We start from the raw sequence: 21,130 nt of genomic DNA, 5'->3' as shown, positions 1-21,130 counted from the left end.
ACTAAAGCTCTAGGTGACTACAGTCATGAGAGGAAATAAAAATATATGTCGTCACTGTACAAACAAGCACGAAAACATGATCACAACCAGCAGATGAGAGACGATGGAGCTGCTCTCTTTACAGCCACCCAACTATGAGGAGGAAATGAATGAAGTGACCTCTGACGCCGAATCCTTAACCTGGACCTGGTCCTAAATGTCCTAGAGTTTGTGTCCTGTAGCTTCCTGATGTCTGTCTTTGTCTGTCTGTGTTAGTGTAGTGTGGAGAGGGTAGCTGGTACCTTGTGTTCTCTACTCCAGAAATGTTCTGGTCATCCAACGCTGCCATAAACTCCCTAACCCTCTCTGGAAGATGTTTCTCCTTGATGCTGTCTCTTCTGTTGTCGTCTTCTTCTTCTGGGATCTTTGGCAGCTTTAACGCTATCCAACCATCATTATAAGAGAAGAAGAAGAAGAAGAGTAGTAGTAGTGGTGGTAGTAGAAGAGTTTGTCTCTTCTTCTGGGATTTTTGGCAGCTCTGATGCTAGTCTACTGCCACCACAGAAGAAGGAGGAGGAGGAACAACCTGGATCTGGACGTCCCAAGTTTCCTGTTGTTTCCATTTTCCAGATGATTACAGATGTTTCTACGTCAAGAGGTTTAAAAATATGGCGGAGTTAAATGAAAGCCCTTTTCTTTGAATCGTGCATCGACCTCTTTCCTGATCCTGGGACTGGAACACATGACTTCAAACTGAGAACTGAGAAATATCAGCAGCTAAATCTTGCCTTTTTATTTATTTATGTATTTTTTTGTTTTGGTGCTCGTAACGAAAAGAAAACTGAACACTTTCTGCTGGTAAAGTTCATTCTGTGGTTTCGTCTTTTTAACTGTAATGGAGATCATGTCCGTTCCACTGCTGTCGCCTTGAAAAATAAAAACTAACAAACAACCAAAGGAACTAAAGAGTAAAGGAACCCAGCTCGTCGTCTTACAGGTGATCATATAAAAGCTTTAGGCTGTATTCTTATTTATCCTACGCATGCGGCCGACCGCATAATTTCTGAATAGAAACCAAGACATTGGTACACTTCTTCTGCTTTGTTTTTGTACAATAAAAGATAAAATGTGCATTAGGTACGCTTGTACATGACATTGTACAATATTTACATACAATTCTTAATAGCAGGAAATTTCAGGATTATCTATATACATATTGAAAATGTATCAGAAATATTTGGACTGTCTATTCTTCTTAAATATGTAAGGTAATGCTTGTTTTTTTTGTTTATTTTACTATCTTATACTAGAAAAAAATAGTTAATTATTCAGTGAGCTGTAGACAAATTGCAACCGATGTTTTTCTGTCTTTTTCTTTTCGTTTTTTTTTTCCGTTTTGTGTTTTTCTCCTACTACAGTTTAACCTGTATCGGTGGTTGGATCATCTCCAGCACCTCATTGAGATCATGGGACGAGGATGTACCAGTGAAAGTCCATGTGTAGCACCTGTTAGAGAGCTCGGACGCACGGCGCCTCCGAAGGCTTTTTGAGGACAACACATTCAATGTTATCTGGAGATCTTCCTCCTCTTGGGCTTGGGCAGCTTCACCTGACGGTCCCGGGATGGGATCTGAGGGGGAGACATTGAGGTGAGGCGTGGAGGTAAAGGGGACGACTGGTGTGTCAGGTTATCAGAGAGGATACTCACTGTGCCTGACATCTTGTCTAGCTCGCTCATGGCCTCGTGGATAGCAGCTTCCAAGTGATTATTCAGTTTCCCCGGCCTGTCGGATGAAAACATTCACATTAAACTTTGTATTTTTTTTTTTAGGATGCTGTGTTTAATCGTGGTGGAGGCGACTTACTTCAGGCCTCGTTTGGCGGCTCGGTCAAGTGCCTCCAAGTCGTGCGTTAGTGTTTTTAGCTTCTCTGGCTCCACCTGCAGGAAGAACAAGGAACAGGCTCAGAAACAGACCAGAGTTCATCAGAGCGGAGATGTTTCCTCTAAGGAGCTTCTTCATGTCTCAAGGGCTGAAGGACAAAACATCTTCAAGAAGCTCTTCAATCTCTTGGACGACTCAGAGCCGTCCCAGACATGTTACCAGAAAGCTTGGCAGCCATCTCTAGTCGGACCTGTTTCTATTCTACCACTTGGCAGGTATGACGCTGGGATCCATCTGCCACCATGGCTGCTGCACAAAAACAAGCCTCTGACTTTTCAGCACTGAAACAATTTTCCACCTGGAGTTAATTTATTCTAATCTGCTAAAGACTAAACTGATCTTATTTGTTTACGGGGAGCTCTCTGGTGTCTCACCTTGGCCTGCTCCCTCAGCTGCATAGCAGCACTGTGCACTTGTTCGTCCCCGGCCAGCTTGGCGGGCCAGGGTGGGAAGCCCTTCAGCTGGCCCCAGACCAACTCTCCCATGTTGAAGGTCCTGGAGCGGTAGTGGAGCAGCTCTGACGAGGGGGAGTCCGGCTGCCGCAGGTCCTCCTCGCTGCTCAGGCTCTTTGTGTCCGAGGGGCTGGGGGCCATGCCGTTGAAGTGGCCGTTGTAGTGGCTGTAGTCTTTGGCTGTGGCCAGGGGCCCCTCCAGGCTCGTGGAGGAGCTGGGCGACTGGTCGTCCCCCGTCAGCTCCTGCCGCGGGGGACCCAGGACTTCTCCGTAAGCCCGACTGTTGAAGTGGGGGGTGGTGCCGTTGATGTGGGCGCAGCGCTCCACCGTCTGCTCCAGACGTTCCTTGTAGTTCGCGGGCGTCCGACTGCAGTTATTGAACCGGTAGCCGTTGTCCAGAAAGGCCTTCTCGTGGGCCAGGGCCAGTCCGTGGTCGTTGGCCCCCTCGGTGGGGCACGGTGGAGCAGGGGCCAGACTGCAGGGACTACTCCTTACTTGGGTCGAGCACTCCAGAAACTCCTCGCCGCCCCAAGCGCTGTTGTTGCTGTGACCGTCGAAGCCTCCTCCGTGCTGCGTCTCCCCGTCCCACTGGCCCCTGGGGGTCCCACGGCCCGGAGAACGGAAGTAGTCCCCAGCCTCTGGGCCGTCTGGAGTTCTCTTCCCCGGATCCAGGTTCTTCTGACCCCGCCCCGGCCTCACCTGCCTCGGCCTGGCTTGCTGCGGGGGCATGGCCTCCCCTTCCTGGTGCCCGTGCAGGACAGCGCTCACCGCTTGGGGCAGGTTGACGGGTTCCCCTATGGAGGCAGTGAAGGCACTCATGGCGCTGAGGGCAGGCACCGGACTGGCCTGTGTGGTCCCGCTCACCGTGGTGGTGATGGTTACGTGGACACCTTTACTGGCGGCGTCCACCACGGCTCTGTAGATGGCGTCCACCGACTCCGGGCCTCCACCGGGACCCCTGTCGGAGCCAGGCGTGCCCGACGGAAGCCCCTCATCTTGGGGTTGCTGCTCCTCCCCGTACTGTGGGTGCGACATCATCCCCTGCTGTGGACACAACGTTAAAGTGACGACTCGATGACAAATTAAAAGCTGCAGAGGTTAGAGTGGAGTGGAGCGGTACCTGGTAGTTCTGGTAGAGGCAGGGCAGGGAGCCGGCGTTAGCGTCAGAGAAGTGCTGCTGCCCCTGGTAGACCGGGTGCTGCATGGCGCCCTGGTGGACCTGCTGCTGGTACATCGGACCTCCGCCGGCGCCGACGTGCGGCTGCAGGGCGCTCATGCTGCAGCCGAGTGACGACGGGTTTCCTGGATTAAAAAAAAAAAAAGAGAATTTGTAAAACTAAATCTACGTAATCCTCTCTAAAGATCAGTTCAGAGGAATTTGTAGTGGTTTTTAAAAGCCGCTGAGAAAAAGTTGCACACATTAACAATCTGTTGCGTCCGGCGCCAACAGATGGAGCGTGCAGCCGCAGCATCCAAGGACGGAGAGCGGGAACAAAAACACATCAAGGCCACAGATGTATCAGTGAATGAAGAGGGAGGCCGGCAGCAACGTGACGCAGACAAAGCCCGAGCAAAACACGAGCTCTCAGAGGCCTGACGCCGCCGCCGCCGTGTGTGTGTGTGTGTGTGTGTGTGTGTGGACGAGCAGCGACCGGAGCAGCTGGTGTGATGCTGCGTTGCTAAAGGGCAGCTGTGTGTGTTCTCCATTTTTTTCCCTCCTCCTCCTCTTTTCTTTCTCTCTCTCTCTCTTTAACGCCGAGAGCCACGACTCGGCCAGCCCCCCCCCTCCTCCCTCTTTCCTCCCCACATCCTCCGCTACTGCTATGATATAGTGACGGCTGTTGCCGGGGGAGGTTGTCATGGGAACCGAGTGATGATTGGTGGTGCTGTCCGCTGCCAGGAAGCTCGTTGGGGAAGGGGGAGAGAGGGAGAGGGAGAGAGGGAGCTGGGAGGCGGGTGGGGTGGTTTTTAGCCTGCTGGGGGATGGGGGTGACGGTCAGCTGGGTGGCAGGGGGTTCAGAGGGGTTTACAATGAACTTTGGGAGGAAAGGGGGGGAGGCGGGAGGGGGGGCTAGCTGTATAGAAACAGATGGCTAGAGGCTAAAGCTAAGACGCCGCCGACCACCAGGCCCAGGAGTTTTCAGAGCTCTACGTTATCTTATCCTGCGATACCAGGACGACGGACCGTTATTAACTTTCACTAGTGTACCTAATGTTTTGGCAACTAAGCATGTTTTATTTTAAGTATTAATCGACTGTCACGATAGAAACTATATGAAACATAATCCAGAAGCAGTTATCGTGCCAATCAGGAGGCTAAATAAATAATAATAATGAATTAATAAGTTTTCTTTTCCCACTGGTGACAAACGTCCCGCTCCACCCCCCTGACCCACACCAGACCCCCTGAATCTCACCGCCTGGGCTCACCAGGGCCCCCGGTGATAAGAACAGGTGGCCTGCAGCAGACCTCGCTGATATCTCCATTATAAACCACATGAGGACACGGGGGACGCACGGCGAATACATAAAACTGCTGCTGCTGCTGCTGCTGCTGGTGGTGGTTGGGTCCCACACACACACACACACACACACACACACACACACACACAAGTAGTAACACACAGGCCTAAACCCTCATCAAAGGCTTCACTCTGGTCTCTATTCAGGGTTACTATAGCGACCAGCTTGCCGGGGAGAAGCTCTTTAGAGGCCGCTTCCCTTAAAGCGTGATGCAGATCCCGTTTCCATCTCCTCACACCGACCCGCCGACTGACTGCGGGCGCACAAATAAAACAAAGAGACACAACTCTGGCTGAGTGACGGCGAGACGAGGGCCCTGAACGTCTCTGCCCCGGGGGGAGGGTTGGGGAGGGGGGGTCGCTCATGTCTCACCTGTATCAGAGATGGTCTGCGTACAGCTGCCATCGCCACCTCCGTGTGGCATCACCATGTTTGTCCGTCCCATACTGTGAAGCTGTGACGGGTGGGGGCCGGGGTGGGACAGAGGTGGGGGGTTAGCGTTGGGGCGTCCCAGCGGCATGCCGTCCGGCCCGATGACCCCCGCTCCCATAGGGCCACAGCTGCTCATGGAGGACGCCTGCATCTGAGCCATCATGTCAGGGAACTGGCTCTGACGGGAGCCAAGATGGCCCCCGGAGGTGTCCATGCTCTGGCAGTGCTGCATGGCGTCTCCTGGACCCCGCAGCCTCTGCTGGACCAGGAGGTTCTGCTGAGGGCCACCGGGGACCATGACTGTGCTGTCGTTGTAGTGCAGCGGTGCGGATCCTGGAGCACCAGACCCCGGGCCGGGGCTGAGGCCTGGACGATGGGAACTCTGGCAGCTCATGGTCTGGAGCAGCTGAGCCATGGAGGTGTTCGGGTGGAGGTTTCCCAGTCTGCCCACTTTCCGCAGCTGCTCGGTGGCACTGGGCCCCGGCATGTGGGGTTTATTAAGCATGCTGTAGACCATGTTGCTGCCGTTGTCGTGGTTTACAGCGGCGCCGCCGGACGACTGCTTCCGTTTGCGCATGGGGTCCCTCTGCTGAGCCATGAGCTTGTCTCTGAGCGCCGCCCGGCCGCTCTGGCCCTCAGGAGTGTTGAGCAGCATGGTGGAGTTTGGAGGGAGCATGGGGTTTAAAGTGCTGTGTCCGTCCATGCCTCGAGGGCCGCTCATAGAGCCAGGGTGACCGCCGCCCCCTCCGTTCCCCCCGCCACCTGCCCCCATGCCCGACATACCAACAGCACCACCAGCCATGCCACCAGTGCCGCTGCCAGCAGCGCTGAGTTTGTTTTGATTTGCTAGCTGTGCTTTGGCTGCAGCTGACAGGAGACTGCTGGCGGGGAAGGAGGCGGCGTTCTGTTGGTTGAGGATCTGGTTGAGGGGCATCCCCAGGAGTCCTGGGTGGCCCTTCTGGGAAGCGCTGGGCGTTGCCAGGGAAGATGACGACGAAGAGGAAGAGGTCGGCGAGTACATGGGGTTGCTGTGTTGCTGGGCGCCAATCGAGTTTCCCATCCCAGGCAGCAGCTGGGAGTCTTTGTACTGGTGGAGTGGATCCGTTTTATTGGTGGAGGGGCTTGAGGGCATGGCGGGCCGGGGAGACCCCATAGCCGACCTGGGGGAGCGCGGAGGAACCTTCATGCTGCCGCACGGGCCTTGGTGCCCTGAGGGCATCGCAAAGTTCCCGTGGTCAGAAGAGGTGGAGGATGAGCGTGAGCGATGGGGGGAGGCCTCCATCCTCCCAAGCGCAGGTCCAGCCATGTGGACAGGAGAGGTGACGGGGGAGGGGGACATGGAGGAAGCCGGACCACCCTGTTGAGTCCTTTGAACGTGGCCACCGTGCCCCACAGGCCCGTGCTTCACTGTGGGTAAAGGTAAGTTGCTTGGCAGAGGAACGATGGCGGGAGGGGGGATGTTTACATTCATCATTGGTACCTGAGAGTGGATGCTAGGCTGGAAGTTGGAAGGGTTCTGGGTGTTGGCAGGCGGCTGGCTGACCGGCTTACTGGGAATGGGGTCCAGGATGCCTAAGGGGTCCTTTTCAGAAGTCAACTGCCTTTTCTGAAGCGCACAGGATGGCGGTATGGATGGTGGGGGGGGTACGGGGTGCACGGGGGGCTGTGTTTTATGGTGAAACGCTGCACGTGGCAAATCCATGCCAGGGGGGAAGTTCCCTCTTGGCATGTTCATGTTCATGACAGGGCTTTTGGCAGTGGCCGTTGGGGAAAGGGGCGTACTAGTCCTCCCTGTCATGGCACAGGAGACCTGGCCCGCAGGGGAGCCGTGGAGCATCAGGCCGGGGGGAGAAAGGGGCGTCCTGGTGTTCCCGTGAATGGAGGCTGAGCCGGGACTACCAGCTCCAGGAAACCCACAGGGATTGGTCCGCTGAAAGCCCTCGGGACTCCCCAGAGTGTCCGCGCTGGGAGACTGCGAGCCGTCTCCGTACAGCTTGGCACCGGAGGGAGGTGGGCTCAACATGCCTCCGTACCCGGACCGGTAAGGAGATTTGGGGCCTGGTTCCCCACTGCTCAGCCTCTGTTGCCTGTGGTACCCAGAGTAGAGCTCCGGCTGCTGGGCTCCACTCATCTCCTGGGGCGGATACAGCCTCTGCTGCTGCTGCTGTCCGGCTGCCATCATCATCTTGAAGGAATTCTTGCAGTCGGGGCCGACAGCACTGAGCAGCCCATCGCTGGGTTTAGTCCTTATTGCTCGTTGAGTCGTGGAATGAACGGCGACCACAGACGATGTACCTGAAACACAAACCAGTTTACGTCTACACGCTAAGAACACGTGTGTGATTTTCAGGCTTCATGTGTACGTCGCGTGCACTCGTACCTCCACCCGGACTGGTCAGCGTCAGAGGTGGGTGCGTCTCCATGCTCTTGTGCAGCGTGGCCACGGCCAGGAGCTTCCTCTTGTGAATGCAGAGCTTGGTGACGTCTTCATCTGCTTTCACGTCCTCCGCTGTCCTCAGCTTCACGGCCGCCCCTGGGTCGAAGTTGAACACCTGAGGGGGAAAAAAGAGGGATGTGAGGTGATCTGGAAAAAGACGTGGACTGTGGGGTTATCTCAAATTCGTTTAGTTCCTACATCTTGGAAGAAGTATATACGGGAGGAAGGAGAATATTCTGGAGCGTCCAACAGAAAGATGAAACTAAATCAGACCCATAATGTCCTGATCCGACAAACATGGGGCGTTTTTTGGGGACAAATTTAGCATCGAGAAGGATAATCGGTTGGGTTACCTCATGTAACGTGATACAGTGGACGCCTCACAACAACATCTGTAGCTGCACAGAAATCAGTGAAGCGGCCAGCTTGAATTTATTTCATACTTCCTGAGCATATGGAACCGGAGCGGAGAAGAGGATTAATGCTGCAGGAGCGGGTCTGAAAGCTTTTTCCCCACCTTGAAATCTGGTCTCTACACAGACCGCGGCCGACATTAATTCAGGACGACCACAGTTTTTAAAAGGATGACTTCTGGATGCTGAAAAGGTCATTCCACCTTCCGAGCTTCGGGTTGTGAAAGTCAAACATGTCCTGTCTCGGGGCCAAGACGTGTCAAGAGTTGATTAAAAACAACGTGCCGTCTGAAGAGGCACTCGGCCAACACTCGTTCTCATCGGACGTCCAGCGAGTGGGAGCAGTCACGTTTGTCCGTTAGTTCGTGGCCTGACCACGGTTGTTTAAATTATAAAATAATAATTACCTTGTGGAGGATGAGAGGGCACTCCAGGCCACATTTACAGGTTCCATCCGTCAGCAGGTAGGTCTTCACCTGCTCTAAGGTGGACAGCACCGAGCCGCTGGGACTACACAGATTCAAAACAAAACAAAACAACACTGAGAAGCTGAAGCACACTTCTTCACATCATTCAGCATTTCATTTGACTCCTGTAAAGAGATGACGTCGGGCGTTAAATCGATCATTTTACTTATTTTACGCTCGCCCCAGAAGAAGAAACCGAAGCACAAAGGCTCCACTAGCAGACGTCCTCCTGGAGGCAGCTTCAGCAGACGTGAAATCCTCCCACTCTTCAGAGCTGCACCACGGAGGAGTTCTTTTAAGGGTGGGCCCAGGATTTATTTCACATGTTTAGAGGCTGATATGTGATTAAATAGCTTCCTAAAAGTGCTGCATATCAAATTTGGCTCCTTGTTCTTTCTTCTCCTGTCATTTTTTCCACCCCGTCTCCCCAGGTAGGTAACTATTAGAATCAAAACTGACAAAAACAGGAGAAGACGACGCAGAAAGACGTGGATGTGTGGCGAGGTGGTCGTAGTTGATCATCTAAACAGAATCCATGGAGGATTTAAACACTGAACGTTTAAAAGAAAAGTTTCCTGTAGACTTTGACTCTAGGAGAAGACAAGGACAGACTTTAGGACGCTACAGGGGACCTACTACAGGACGTTTAAGATTCGGAAGTCGCAGCTGCAGCTGAATAAGAAATAAAAAGGTGTGTGTGTGTGTGAGTGTGTGTGTGTGTGTGTGTGTGTGTGCTGTGTGCTCAGCATCATGCCACGGTCACAGACAGGATTCTTTCCGACGCCCAAAATAAATCTGACACCAGCCGACTGCTTCGGTTCATTGTAGCTGGTAAACACATGAACCTACAGGAGACGGGGAGCGGTGCAGGATCCGAAAACCACCAGACCAAAGACGTCCGTCCCCCGCCCCCCGCCCCCCCTGCTTCACTAACTTAGTAAACATTTGGCCGGTTCATTAAAAGGAGGTTGTGAGATCTGCGACTGAGCAAACACGTGGGCTGCAGTTCAGCCGAGCAGAGAGATGTTTAACAGCAGGTAGATGTTAAATTTCAACCGTGACTCAACACAGCAAGTAACATCGTCACCTTCTGAGACTCAGACAGAGAGGATGATGAACAGAGCTGCTGCTGGACACCTAAACCTTTCTATTAATAAACTAATAATCTACCTTTGGCTCCAGTTTATAATAATATTAATAATAACTAGTGCAGGATTCTTTCTCCGTTTAAATCCAACTCCTAAAATGTTTCTAAGTTTATTAACCTGGCGTTTTCCCACGTCTTGATGATATTTGCATACCTTATGTACACGACCCCTCCGCCGAGCTCCGCCTTGCGCTGCCAGCCAATGGGGACCTGGACAGGGACGGCCTGCCGCTCGTCTCCCACCTCACAGTCCTTTCCGCCATTCATTGCTCCACCGGTTTTACGCTCGACACCTCAGAGGGACATATATCAGACATCAACCAGTGTCATTTTTCGTCGTCCAAAGCCGTGGTGGAGGAGGTGGAGGTGGGAGGGGTTGAGAAGGTGGGCGGGGCTTCCAAGATTCAACGCGGGACTCTTAGGGTGCTCTCGGGGTGGAGCGGTGGGCGGGTAGGGTGAGGCCAAGCTCACGGCGGGCCCTACCCTTTGAGCTGCTTCATGGCGACAGGGCTGAACGGCGCTTGGAATTCCATTAGTGCATCTTGTCGTTCGGAGCCATGCGACTCGGGATGGATGCCGGATGGGAACGGTTGGCGGGGAGCGTCGTGCTTTCACAGGAAAGTCCTTTGTTAGGTGTTACTCTGTTTGTTCTTTTACCATTCGTCTGTCAGGCACTCCCTCAGTACGACGTGTGGAGCATCTTCAACATACTGGTTCCCAAACGCAGTTGGGTAGCGGCGATCCCATGGTTCCTGTAGGAGGAAGGAAAATTAAAGGTCAGTTTAATCTTTAATCTTAGTGGTGGTGGACCACGACTTTCCTAGACATTCGTGAATCAAGAACTGGAACCAAGACTTTGTAAAATCCTTATTCGACACCGTGTTTTATCTCATCTTGATTTAAAACATCACTTCAGACGTAAAATAAAAACTAATCAAATATTTTATGCCGCTACTCTGCCAGCGCTCCCCTCATCTCTCTGACACTTGAAGTTAAAACCGATCCGAGCTGGTAAATCCGTCTGAATTCAGTCTGCTGACTCATAACTGCCCTGCGAGCTGCCGAGACCAACCCCAGCAACACCACAGAAGAAGAAGAGAAGAGGTAACGAGGGGCATGGTACATGTGTGCCGTTTATCTGGAGACGCAGCAACAGCAGCAGCAGCTTCAGACGACATGTCAGGAGAGAAACCGCCGCGTCGTTAAAACCTAATTTCCCACATGTTTGGAAAAAGACACAACATAAATTTCTATCGTTCGCAGCAGAGGAAGAACATTTTAACTCCAGCAAGTTCAACTCGGAGTGGCGTTTTATTTGCTTTCAATCACAAAGACGTAAACAGAGATTTAGCCAAAACCATTTCATCTCAACCTTTTGGCAAAACAAATTTAAACCTCGACCACCTCCACCGCCATTTCCTAAATAAATAATCTGCAAGCTAAACGTATGTTTTCAGGCAAATTACATAAAAGTTTTGTTTTCCAGAGACAAACATCCGTGTGGTTGCTCTGTGATGAAGGCAGCGAAGCTAAAACTCTGTGTCTCTGTGTTGTTACGACTTAGCGGCTGCAGCTTTTCAAAAGAAACTGACACGGAGGAAACGTTACGCTTTGTTCCAGAGACTGACTTTCTGAGCATTTACACAAACTGTGGATGCAATTTAAGTTAATTTGTGTGTAATAAATCAGACAGGACATTGTTATTAAAACTCAGATAGCTAGACGTGTTTTTATAAGCTATTGTAGTTCATCATGAGGCATCCTGAAGCACTAGCACGACAGTACAGATGTGAAGTTGCTGCCCTCAATGCAGGCAACTAGTCGTCACTGAGCGTTTAAGTTCCATAATTACTAGGGATGTCCCGATCAGTATCTGGGCCGACCCAGGTGAAAGGTCAGGTCAAGCTTCAGCCAATAGTTATTTATTAAACCAAAACCACATCCAGGTAGACAGCGTCAAGGAGAAAGTTCAGTTTTCTTTTCGTTACGAGCACCAAAACAAAAAATACATAAATAACTCCGCCATATTTTTAAACCTCTTGACGTAGAAACATCTGTAATCGTCTGGAAAATGGAAACACAACAGGAAACTTGGGACGTCCAGATCCAGGTTGTTCCTCCTCCTTCTTCTTCTTCTGTGGTGGCAGTAGACTAGCATCAGAGCTGCCAAAAATCCCAGAAGAGACAAACTCTTCTACCACCACTACTACTACTACTACTCTTCTTCTTCTCTTATAATGATGGTTGGATAGCGTTAAAGCTGCCAAAGATCCCAGAAGAAGAGACAAACTCTTCTACCACCACTACTCTTCTTCTTCTTCTTCTCTTATAATGATGGTTGGATAGTGTTAAAGCTGCCAAAAATCCCAGAAGAAGAGACAAACTCTTCTACCACCACTACTCTTCTTCTTCTTCTTCTCTTATAATGATGGTTGGATAGCGTTAAAGCTGCCAAAAATCCCAGAAGAAGAGACAAACTCTTCTACCACCACTACTACTACTACTACTCTTCTTCTTCTCTTATAATGATGGTTGGACAGCGCTAAAGCTGCCAAAAATCCCAGAAGAAGAGACAAACTCTTCTACCACCACTACTCTTCTTCTTCTTCTTCTCTTATAATGATGGTTGGACAGCGTTAAAGCTGCCAAAGATCCCAGAAGAAGAGACAAACTCTTCTACCACCACTACTACTACTCTTCTTCTTCTTCTTCTCTTATAATGACGGTTGGATAGCGTTAGAGCTGCCAAAAATCCCAGAAGAAGAGACAAACTCTTCTACTACTACTACTCTTCTTCTTCTTCTTCTCTTATAATGACGGTTGGATAGCGTTAAAGCTGCCAAAAATCCCAGAAGAAGAGACAAACTCTTCTACTACTACTACTCTTCTTCTTCTTCTTCTCTTATAATGACGGTTGCACAGCGTTAAAGCTGCCAAAAATCCCAGAAGAAGAGACAAACTCTTCTGCCACCACTACTACTACTACTACTACTCTTCTTCTTCTCTTATAATGATGGTTGGATAGCGTTAAAGCTGCCAAAAATCCCAGAAGAAGAGACAAACTCTTCTGCCACCACCACTACTACTACTACTACTCTTCTTCTTCTCTTATAATGATGGTTGGATAGCGTTAAAGCTGCCAAAAATCCCAGAAGAAGAGACAAACTCTTCTACCACCACTACTACTACTACTACTCTTCTTCTTCTGCTCTTATAATGATGGTTGGATAGCGCTAAAGCTGCCAAAAATCCCAGTAGAAGAGACAAACTCTTCTACTACTACTACCACTACTACTACTACTACCACTACTACTACTCTTCTTCTTGTCTTATAATGATGGTTGGATAGCGCTAAAGCTGCCAAAAATCCCAGAAGAAGAGACAAACTCTTCTACTACTACTACCACTACTACTCCTCTTCTTCTTCTTCTCTTATAATGATGGTTGGACAGCGTTAAAGCTGCCAAAAAATCCCAGAAGAAGAAGAAGACGACAACAGAAGAGACAGCGTCCAGGAGAAACATCTTCCAGAGAGGGTTAGGGAGTTTATGGCAGCGTTGGATGACCAGAACATTTCTGGAGTAGAGAACACAAGGTACCAGCTACCCTCTCCACACTACATTAACACAGACTCTAGGAGAAGACAAGGAAAGACTACAGGACACCGACTCTAGGACGTTTAGGATTGCCACTGGATCGGGACATCCCAAGTAACTACAGAACAAATCAGCGCACGTGTATAAATGCTTCCACCGGCGAGTAAACCCAGCGACTAGCCGGTGGTGCGGTTGGCGGTTTGGCAAGTTGTCGCCTCTTGTAGCACGAGCACAGCCCTGACACCTGACAGAGGAGGCTCATCTCATGCTGGCTTTGGTGACGCCGTCCTGTAGAGTCACTGACGTCTGCGTTTTTTTTGCGACGTAGGATGATAATTCTCCACGCATAATGTTTAGGGAGGGGGGGGGATGAAGAGTTTGGCTTCCATGTGACGGAAATTGTGCAGAGTTTCCACAATCTATGCAGCTGCAAACTTCACACAAACATCGACGAGCAAGAAAAAAAAGATAAGAAATCACATCAAAATGACGAGCACAACCACAGCCAAACATCCCAGAGTAAAGTGGATTTGTGGTCCATTAAGGACGGCAGATTATGTAAATGAAAACGTCTGTAAAAGAATATGATGAGAGGAAGTAGCTCGTGAGCGTTTTATCACAAGGTCAAGACGCTGGTGTGTTTTGTCTTTGGTGTGTTTTGCAAAAAAAAATTTCAGGACAAAGGTGGAAAAAATAAAAATGTCTGGGATTTAATTTGGCTAGCACAAGCCTCAATGACTTCAGGATGTCTTGACTCATTTTTAAATCATATTTCTAACTAGTAGCCGGTGCAGCAGCTGGTTCCAACCTTTACCCACAGACTCAGGTCAGAACAAGATCTCGGAACGATGACTGGGGTGGATTTACACCGAACCACGCACCAGTGAGAGGACTTGGAAGTCTGCACAGGGGAGCCAAACGAATAAAGCCAATTAGAGGAGATAACAGCGACGGGGCGGTTTGTTTTTGGATGCTGAATATCATGGAAAGGCCTCGTCACAGGTGATTCAAGGGCCGTTATTTAAAGCGTGACACAGAGAGGTGCATTTAATCAGAAATGACCGCACGTATGTTCATTTAAAGCCTCTAAAAATGAATTTTAGTGCAAAATAAACACTGCTCCTGGATGGGCAGGAATGCAAGCTACCTGCACAAATATCTGCTGTTTCATTATCACCCTGGACTGGATGAAAAGACTGACTTGATGTCTTGCCTCTTGCAGTTTTAGCAAACCTGCTAGATTAAAGCCAGCGTTTAAATCTTGCAGTGGCCCCATGGAGGAGGCTGAGGCAGGTGGTAAATTAGCCAAGTTGACAGCTACACAAGTTGACTTTAACTCAAAAATATAAAACAAAAAATAAATAAAAAAACATGACAACCGCACGAGTGCATGACCAAAACAACCAGGAGGTGTCTGAGATAATAGCCAATTAGCTTGGTGAACATTAGCCTTATCTATCAACTGAGCCAAATGCTGCTTTAGTAGCCGTCTTAGCTTCTACCGGGGGACCGTTAACGGTTGTTCGGCTCGAGCGGGGACGCGGTGCGGTTTAACGGGCCTCCGCGGTGAGGAGGACCGCGTCCAGGAGCGGAGGGGAGCCCTGTCTGACTGTGCTTTCTGATGCATTGGACACAGCATCTGAACTAGCTGGGGGGTTAGCAGTTAGCATGCCGAGCGTCAGCTGTCTAGCTACCGTTAGTTAGCCAGCCAGCTAGCTAGCTAGCTACCTAGCCAGCTAGCTTGTTGTAACGAAAATGAATTAGAGAGCGAGCTCGGCTACGCTAATAACGTTTTAGCCGTTAATCGGCGAACCGTAACCGGGGTCGCGTGCGTGCGATAAAACCCGCGGCCCGGATTCCGACTTCAAATTGTCGAAGTGAAAAGGGACAGGCAGGCCCGCGTTTAGGTGTCGAGCCAAGGGACCACAGGCAAGGCCAGGGCCAGGGCCGAGCTAGCACGGGTTAGCTTAGCATGCTAGCTAACAGCCGTTGCGTTTGCAGGGGGAAGAGAGCGAAGAAGAAGAAGAAGAAGAAGAGAGAGAGAGAGAGAGAGAGAACGCTTTTCAGGCACTAACGTTTCTGTCTGCGTCAAATCAAACCGTAAGCTGTCCGCTCTTACCGGGGCATCCCGGCGAATGCGTACCGGAGCCGAAACGGTGAAACAAGCGAGCAACGGTGCGCCTCGAAGCTTGGGGAAAATAAGAATAAGAAGCCTACCCATTAGTTCTCTGCCTCTGCTGGTTCTCCTACACTGGGATATTGGAAATGATGGAGAGCCGCTCTGCGCATGCGCCGCCGAGGAGCAGCCAGCAGATGGGAGAGGTGATGCACGTTTCCTCCACATACATGAGGAGAAAGTTGGGATTAAAATCGGTATGTGATTGAGGAGCAACTTTAAATGATGGTGGGGAGACTCACAAAGAATAGCAGCCTTCATAAATGGTTCTCAATGTGAGGTGTGAGGGCCTCCAGGGGCCTCTAATGCAGCTTTACTGGCCCTTTACAAAACAAGAGATGAAATAATGTCTTGTTTCAGAATAAAATATGAATATTATACCTCTAGCTAGTTGAGAATAGATTTAAATAAAATAAATAATATAAATATTACATTAATGTTATGTCTAGAAGAGGAAAATTAAGTCTTTTATGCTGTTTTCACCGTAATCAAACCACAAAACTCTTCAAAAACTCAGTGGGGAATTGGTTTAGTGTACGTTTCTGACTTTATTTTACAGGTGAGTAAGCCGACACAAAGCATTAAAGCAAAATACTCCTAAATATGTAATATTATTACCTAATACCTGCTATTATTACCTTAAAATGTTATTGTATGATACTAATCAGAGATTGCGTCTTGAAATACAATATTTAAATTCAATGCATGTTCATTTTCAGGTTTTATATGGCAACATTCATTCATTGCAATGAAAGTAAATAATAAACATGAAAATTACATACTTAGATAAATAAAAGAAAAGTAGTGCAGTGAAAAAAAAGACACAGCTTAAAGGCTTGAATTTAGTCTGAAGGTCAAACCTGATGAGATGTTGAATTCATTTATTCTGTAAAAGACAAAAAAACCCAGACTGCTTCATGTATTTTTTAAGGACAAAACACAGAGCCCCAATATGTGCGAGAGCGGAGAGTCGTATTTTAGAATAATGTGACAGGCAAAGTGTGAGCGCAGGCTGGGAGACGATTTGTGAGATATCTGGTGGTTTATTGTGCGTTTGAGTGTCTCCAGAGCTTCATCGTCGCTGTGAATGAATAAAAGATGTCGTTGCAGGACGCCCTTTAGTCGTTCACATGAAGCAAAACCTCGTAGTCTGATAAAAAAAAAATCACAGCAATGTTTGCAGTCATGGCCTCACGGATTAAAAACAAAAAAACAAAACAATAAATCAGTTTATAATTACATATAAAAACTTCCATTAAAGCAACCACTGATAAAACTATAAATTCTTATTTTTTTATTGCAAAAAATGTTCAAACATCATCATCTTTATTAAAGAATTAAACCCAAATCTGTAACAACAAACCCAATAAAAAAATACAACATATACATTTTGATGAGGTTTAGTTTATTTATTATGGTATAATAATATAGGGTATATTAATTTAAAAAAATCCAACATATTAGGTTTGTGTTTTAATTTGCATCAGTATTTAGTTTCCTTTGTTTTAATTCCCACATTTTATTATTTTATTTATTTCATATTGATTTGTTTATTTCTGCTTAATTTTCCCTTTCCATTCCACCCTATTTATTTATTTATTTATGGCTTTACTATTAATTTATGCATTCAGCTTTTAGTTTGCTTATAATAATAAATAATTACAGAAGTCTACATTTATTTTTCCTTTATTTTTATACCTTTAATTGAAAATAGATAAATAGATTATTTGTTATTTATCATTTATTTTGATATACCTCTTCTTCTTCTATTATTAATAATAATAATTCATTGTTATTATTGTGTTTAGTGAACTCTCGTTTGTTGAATTCTATCCTCTTCCGGTCTGGGCCTCCTCAGCCAATCAGAGTGGAGATGCAGTCAAAGCAGGAAGTCGTCACAGCTGCCAGACCAGGATTCCCGCGAAGATTGAGACAGCAGTTTCTCCTGGTATGTGTCGCTACTAACATGTGTGTTTGTGTATTTACAGCTGATTGTACTTTAACTAAACCGTCAGAGTCACATTATTAGGAAATATAAAGCGTAAAGGAGCTGATCTGGTTCTGTTCCGCACTGCTAGCGAGCCTCGGTGAGGATCTGTAGCGTGGAGCGAGTGGAACCAAACTCCTTTCTTAAATTAGGACAGATTCGTGTTTTGCTCTTAGCCGGCACACATTTATACAATTATGAATAAAACATGCAATTTTTATAAGTAATTAAGATTCACTTTATACTTCGGCATATATATAACACACTAAAATATTAGAGATCTTATCATATTATATGATTTATACAAAACAATAAAGCAAATTTGCGACAAGTTTTAGCAAGCTAATAAACGGCAAGCTATTTACAAATAAATGTTATTTCTTGCTTTAGCTATATGCGGAATTAAACGGTGTTTAGTGCTGATCTATTATCGATGTTACCTTATGTTACAACGCGTATGCACACATGTTTAAAAGCGATAATCTTGTGTTTTGACGAATATTTTAATGGAGTTTGGCTTAAGTTGAGTTACTGGAGCTTAGGCTTTGTTTTTGTGCATTTAACTTACATTTTGGAGGCATTTACTGAATATCAAGCTTCTAAATTAGCTTGCATCCAGAATTAAATCATATTAATATATATAAATGTAATTATATATTTTACTTTTGCATTGCTAATGTCTTTTTAATTTTATTTTATTAAATGCTTTGGTGTTTAGAGTCACTATGAGCAAGAGGAAGGGGAAAGACGCTCATCTGCCGATTGGAGAATGCATCACGCAGGTTTGTTTGGAGCGCACAGACCTGATCTGACTGAGATTCATTTAATTTATACCTTTATACGTGTTTATTTGCAGGTTCAGCAGATTTTAAGGGAGCGGTTCTGCCATCAGCAACACGCTGGCAGACTGGAGGGAGTGGAATCTCAACAAAAGTAGGCTCAGTTTTGCAGCAGAGCCAAGAATTGACTCTTCTGTTACTTCAGGGAGTGTAGGGGGGAAAGTGCATTGTGGGTATTGTAGTAAAACCTGTCTGTATTCGTAGACACCTCCTGGAGCTGCTGAAGCGAACGGCCGTCCACGGGGAGAGTAACTCGGTGCTGATCGTCGGCCCCAGAGGAGCAGGAAAAACGACGGTAAGGGTCTGAAAAGATGACGGGCTGTTGTTGGTGCGTTTAAATCCTGTGACGTCTGACGGTGTTTTGTGTTGCAGCTGCTGCAGTGTGTGCTGAGGGACCTGCTGCAGGAAAAGGAAGTGCAGAAGAACCTTCTCCAGGTTCATCTCAACGGTAAACACTTGAATAAATTTAACGCGTCCCAGATTTCTACGAGCCCCAGATACTGAGACGTGTTTCTGCACAGGTCTCCTGCAGACCGACGACAGAATAGCACTAAAAGAAATAACCAGGCAGCTCCACCTGGAAAACGTCGTGGGCGACAAAGTGTTTGTAAGTATTCACCAGGAGGTTTAGGACATTTTTGCTCTTTAATTAAATAAAAAAAACGTCTTCAGTACATTTTCTTGTTTCAGGGAAGCTTTGCAGAAAATCTGGCGTTCCTTCTGGAGGCATTAAAGAAAGGTTAGAAACTGTTTTAGAAGATTTGAAGCTAAATTCAGCCACGGCAAATGTTTTAAGGTTTTTTTTTTGTTTCTTGAAGGCGATCGCAACAGCAGCCGCCCGGTTTTGTTCATCCTGGATGAGTTCGACCTCTTCGCCCACCACAAGAACCAGACGCTGCTCTACAACCTGTTCGACGTCTCCCAGTCGGCCCAGGCGCCCGTCGCTGTGGTCGGCGTCACCTGCAGACTGGTGAGCCGCTGACTGAGACCCCTTTAAAGGTTTAAAAGAAAAAAAAGCTTCTTATTTTATTATTTACTGTTTTTTTTGTGCAGGACGTCCTGGAGCTGCTGGAGAAGCGGGTGAAGTCTCGGTTCTCCCACCGTCAGATCCACCTGCTGAGCAGCTTGACCTTCGCTCAGTACCTGGAGCGAGTCCGGTCCCAGCTCAGCCTGCCGGAGGACTTCCAGGACGACAAGTTTGCTCAGGAGTGGAACGCCGGCGTGGAGTCTCTCTGCGAAGACCGATCGGTTGAGGAGGCTCTGCGGAGGCACTACAACTCCAGCAGAGACTTCCGCTCTCTGCACACGCTGCTGGTGAGAACGACGGCACAATTCAACGCTCTTTTCGATTTGAGCCTGACTTAACGAGAACCGTCTCTGTCCAGATGTTGTGTTTGAGTCGCGTCTCCGTCTGCAAACCTGTCATCAAACCGGCCGACCTGCTGGACGCCAGCCGGCTGTGCCTCGCCGACGCCAAGGCCAACATGCTCCACGGTAATCTGACTGTGGATTATTGGTGCGTTCCAGCCTGATGCATAAACTTTAACGCAGCTCTCTAAATGTTCTTCTTGTCTCCGTTCAGGGCTGTCCATCTTGGAGCTGTGTCTAATCATCGCCATGAAACACCTCAACGACGTCTATGAAGGAGAGCCGTTCAATCTCCAGATGGTCCACAACGGTGCTTAAATATTACAGTAGAAGAAGAGCGTGGAGTTTAGAGGAGAGACAAAATAATAATAATAATAATCTGGACCTTTTTCTACTTTTTAGAGTTTAAGAAGTTCCTGCAGAGGAAGTCGAACTCCATGTACAACTTTGAGCAGCCTGTCATAATGAAGGTTTGTCGCGACGCTTCCTTAAAACCTGCAGAAGAAGAAGAAAGTGTTTACCGGCGGCTAACCGTTCCTTTCCTGTGTCCGTTCCTCAGGCCTTCGAGCATCTGCAGCAGCTGGAGCTGATCCGGCCGGCCGACGGCTCCTCGGCCAAAACTCAGAGGGAGTACCAGCTCATGAGGCTCATGCTGGACCACAGTCAGATCATGGAGGCCCTGCAGAAGTACCCACAATGCCCCACGGATGTCAAGCAGTGGGCCATGTCGGCGTTCGGCTGAGATTTTCGGGGAAACACCGGCTGGACACCGGCTAAAACTCAAAAACATGTCTTTCTGCTTTGTGTTGACTGCTCTGTAAATTGTAATTTATCACGGAATAAAAGGAAAATGGTGACATCTAGTATTTAATTACCTTCAATTAAATCATTTAAGTGTGTGAAGCTGCTGAATGCTGCCATCTAGTGGTCGGCGTCTGCAGTCGACATTAAATTTACCATAAATGTAAGTTTTCATAAATTTTATGCCTATAAATGTAAAATATTTCACAGATCCTTAATTTCTAAATATATCCAGAGAGAAACTTCCAAACAGATTTAGAAAAAGAAAAGAAAAACCACATTCACAATCTAAAAACACATTTATTTACATCATGTGGGTCACTTCAGCTGATAAAAACCATTAGGCCAGAGTCGCAGCGCTGATCAGGGATCCTCTTTTGATAACGTGCCTGCTTTAATACTTCCTCCTTTCTTTTAATGATTCTCTGGGAGGCAAACAAAAGGTCAGAGGTCAAGAAGATGAGAAAGAGAGAGAGAGCTGGTAAAAGATTCACTTCCTGCTCAAAGAAAAACAAAATAAAAAACAATTGAGCGGGATGCTTTACACTTTCCAGTTTGAAATTCCCCGAC

At 47.8% G+C, this 21,130-nt stretch overlaps 2 protein-coding genes across 3 annotated transcripts; one reads left to right on the top strand and one right to left on the bottom strand.

The window, feature by feature from the left end:
* Nucleotides 1-269: 269 nt before the first annotated feature.
* Nucleotides 270-11,255, bottom strand: LOC311509316 (methyl-CpG-binding domain protein 5-like). Its single transcript, XM_084574460.1, has 9 exons — nucleotides 9,948-11,255; nucleotides 8,587-8,689; nucleotides 7,710-7,881; nucleotides 5,270-7,624; nucleotides 3,495-3,676; nucleotides 2,297-3,418; nucleotides 1,845-1,918; nucleotides 1,688-1,763; nucleotides 270-1,609 (listed from the first exon to the last, which is right to left on the bottom strand). Exons 1-9 carry the CDS (start codon nucleotides 10,058-10,060, stop codon nucleotides 1,547-1,549), a joined length of 4,260 nt encoding a protein of 1,419 aa, XP_084430586.1. The 5' UTR covers nucleotides 10,061-11,255; the 3' UTR covers nucleotides 270-1,546.
* Nucleotides 11,256-14,806: 3,551 nt separating this feature from the next.
* On the top strand, nucleotides 14,807-20,607 carry orc4 (origin recognition complex, subunit 4). 2 transcript variants are annotated; one of them, XM_084574841.1, is made up of 14 exons: nucleotides 14,807-15,711; nucleotides 17,424-17,513; nucleotides 18,271-18,334; nucleotides 18,409-18,485; nucleotides 18,596-18,686; nucleotides 18,764-18,839; nucleotides 18,913-18,998; nucleotides 19,082-19,130; nucleotides 19,210-19,361; nucleotides 19,445-19,705; nucleotides 19,777-19,885; nucleotides 19,974-20,069; nucleotides 20,162-20,229; nucleotides 20,319-20,607. In XM_084574841.1, exons 3-14 carry the CDS (start codon nucleotides 18,278-18,280, stop codon nucleotides 20,499-20,501), a joined length of 1,305 nt encoding a protein of 434 aa, XP_084430967.1. In that variant the 5' UTR covers nucleotides 14,807-15,711; nucleotides 17,424-17,513; nucleotides 18,271-18,277; the 3' UTR covers nucleotides 20,502-20,607. The 2 variants fall into 2 exon arrangements, with proteins under 2 accessions (XP_084430967.1, XP_084430966.1); XM_084574840.1 differs by having other exon boundaries at nucleotides 14,807-15,762.
* The last annotated feature ends 523 nt before the right edge of the window (nucleotides 20,608-21,130 follow it).

This window comes from Chelon labrosus (assembly GCF_963514085.1).
Source record: "Chelon labrosus genome assembly, chromosome: 24".
Taxonomy (NCBI): domain Eukaryota; kingdom Metazoa; phylum Chordata; class Actinopteri; order Mugiliformes; family Mugilidae; genus Chelon; species Chelon labrosus.
The sequence above is the reverse complement of the archived record's forward strand: the minus strand, read 5'-3'. Positions and strand labels throughout refer to the sequence as shown.

What these genes read in the sequence shown, in the direction of transcription:
- LOC311509316 (XM_084574460.1), bottom strand. Translation starts at nt 10,060, where the DNA reads ATGAATGGCGGAAAGGACTGTGAGGTGGGAGACGAGCGGCAGGCCGTC. An exon ending in GGAGGGGTCGTGTACATAAG is followed by an intron (nt 8,690 to 9,947) that starts GTATGCAAATAT and finishes GAATCTGTGTAG; the next exon opens with TCCCAGCGGCTCGGTGCTGT. An exon ending in GCCTCTACCAGAACTACCAG is followed by an intron (nt 3,419 to 3,494) that starts GTACCGCTCCAC and finishes TTGTGTCCACAG; the next exon opens with CAGGGGATGATGTCGCACCC.
- orc4 (XM_084574841.1), top strand. Translation starts at nt 18,278, where the DNA reads ATGAGCAAGAGGAAGGGGAAAGACGCTCATCTGCCGATTGGAGAATGC. An exon ending in GAGGAGCAGGAAAAACGACG is followed by an intron (nt 18,687 to 18,763) that starts GTAAGGGTCTGA and finishes TTTGTGTTGCAG; the next exon opens with CTGCTGCAGTGTGTGCTGAG. An exon ending in AGCAGCCTGTCATAATGAAG is followed by an intron (nt 20,230 to 20,318) that starts GTTTGTCGCGAC and finishes TCCGTTCCTCAG; the next exon opens with GCCTTCGAGCATCTGCAGCA.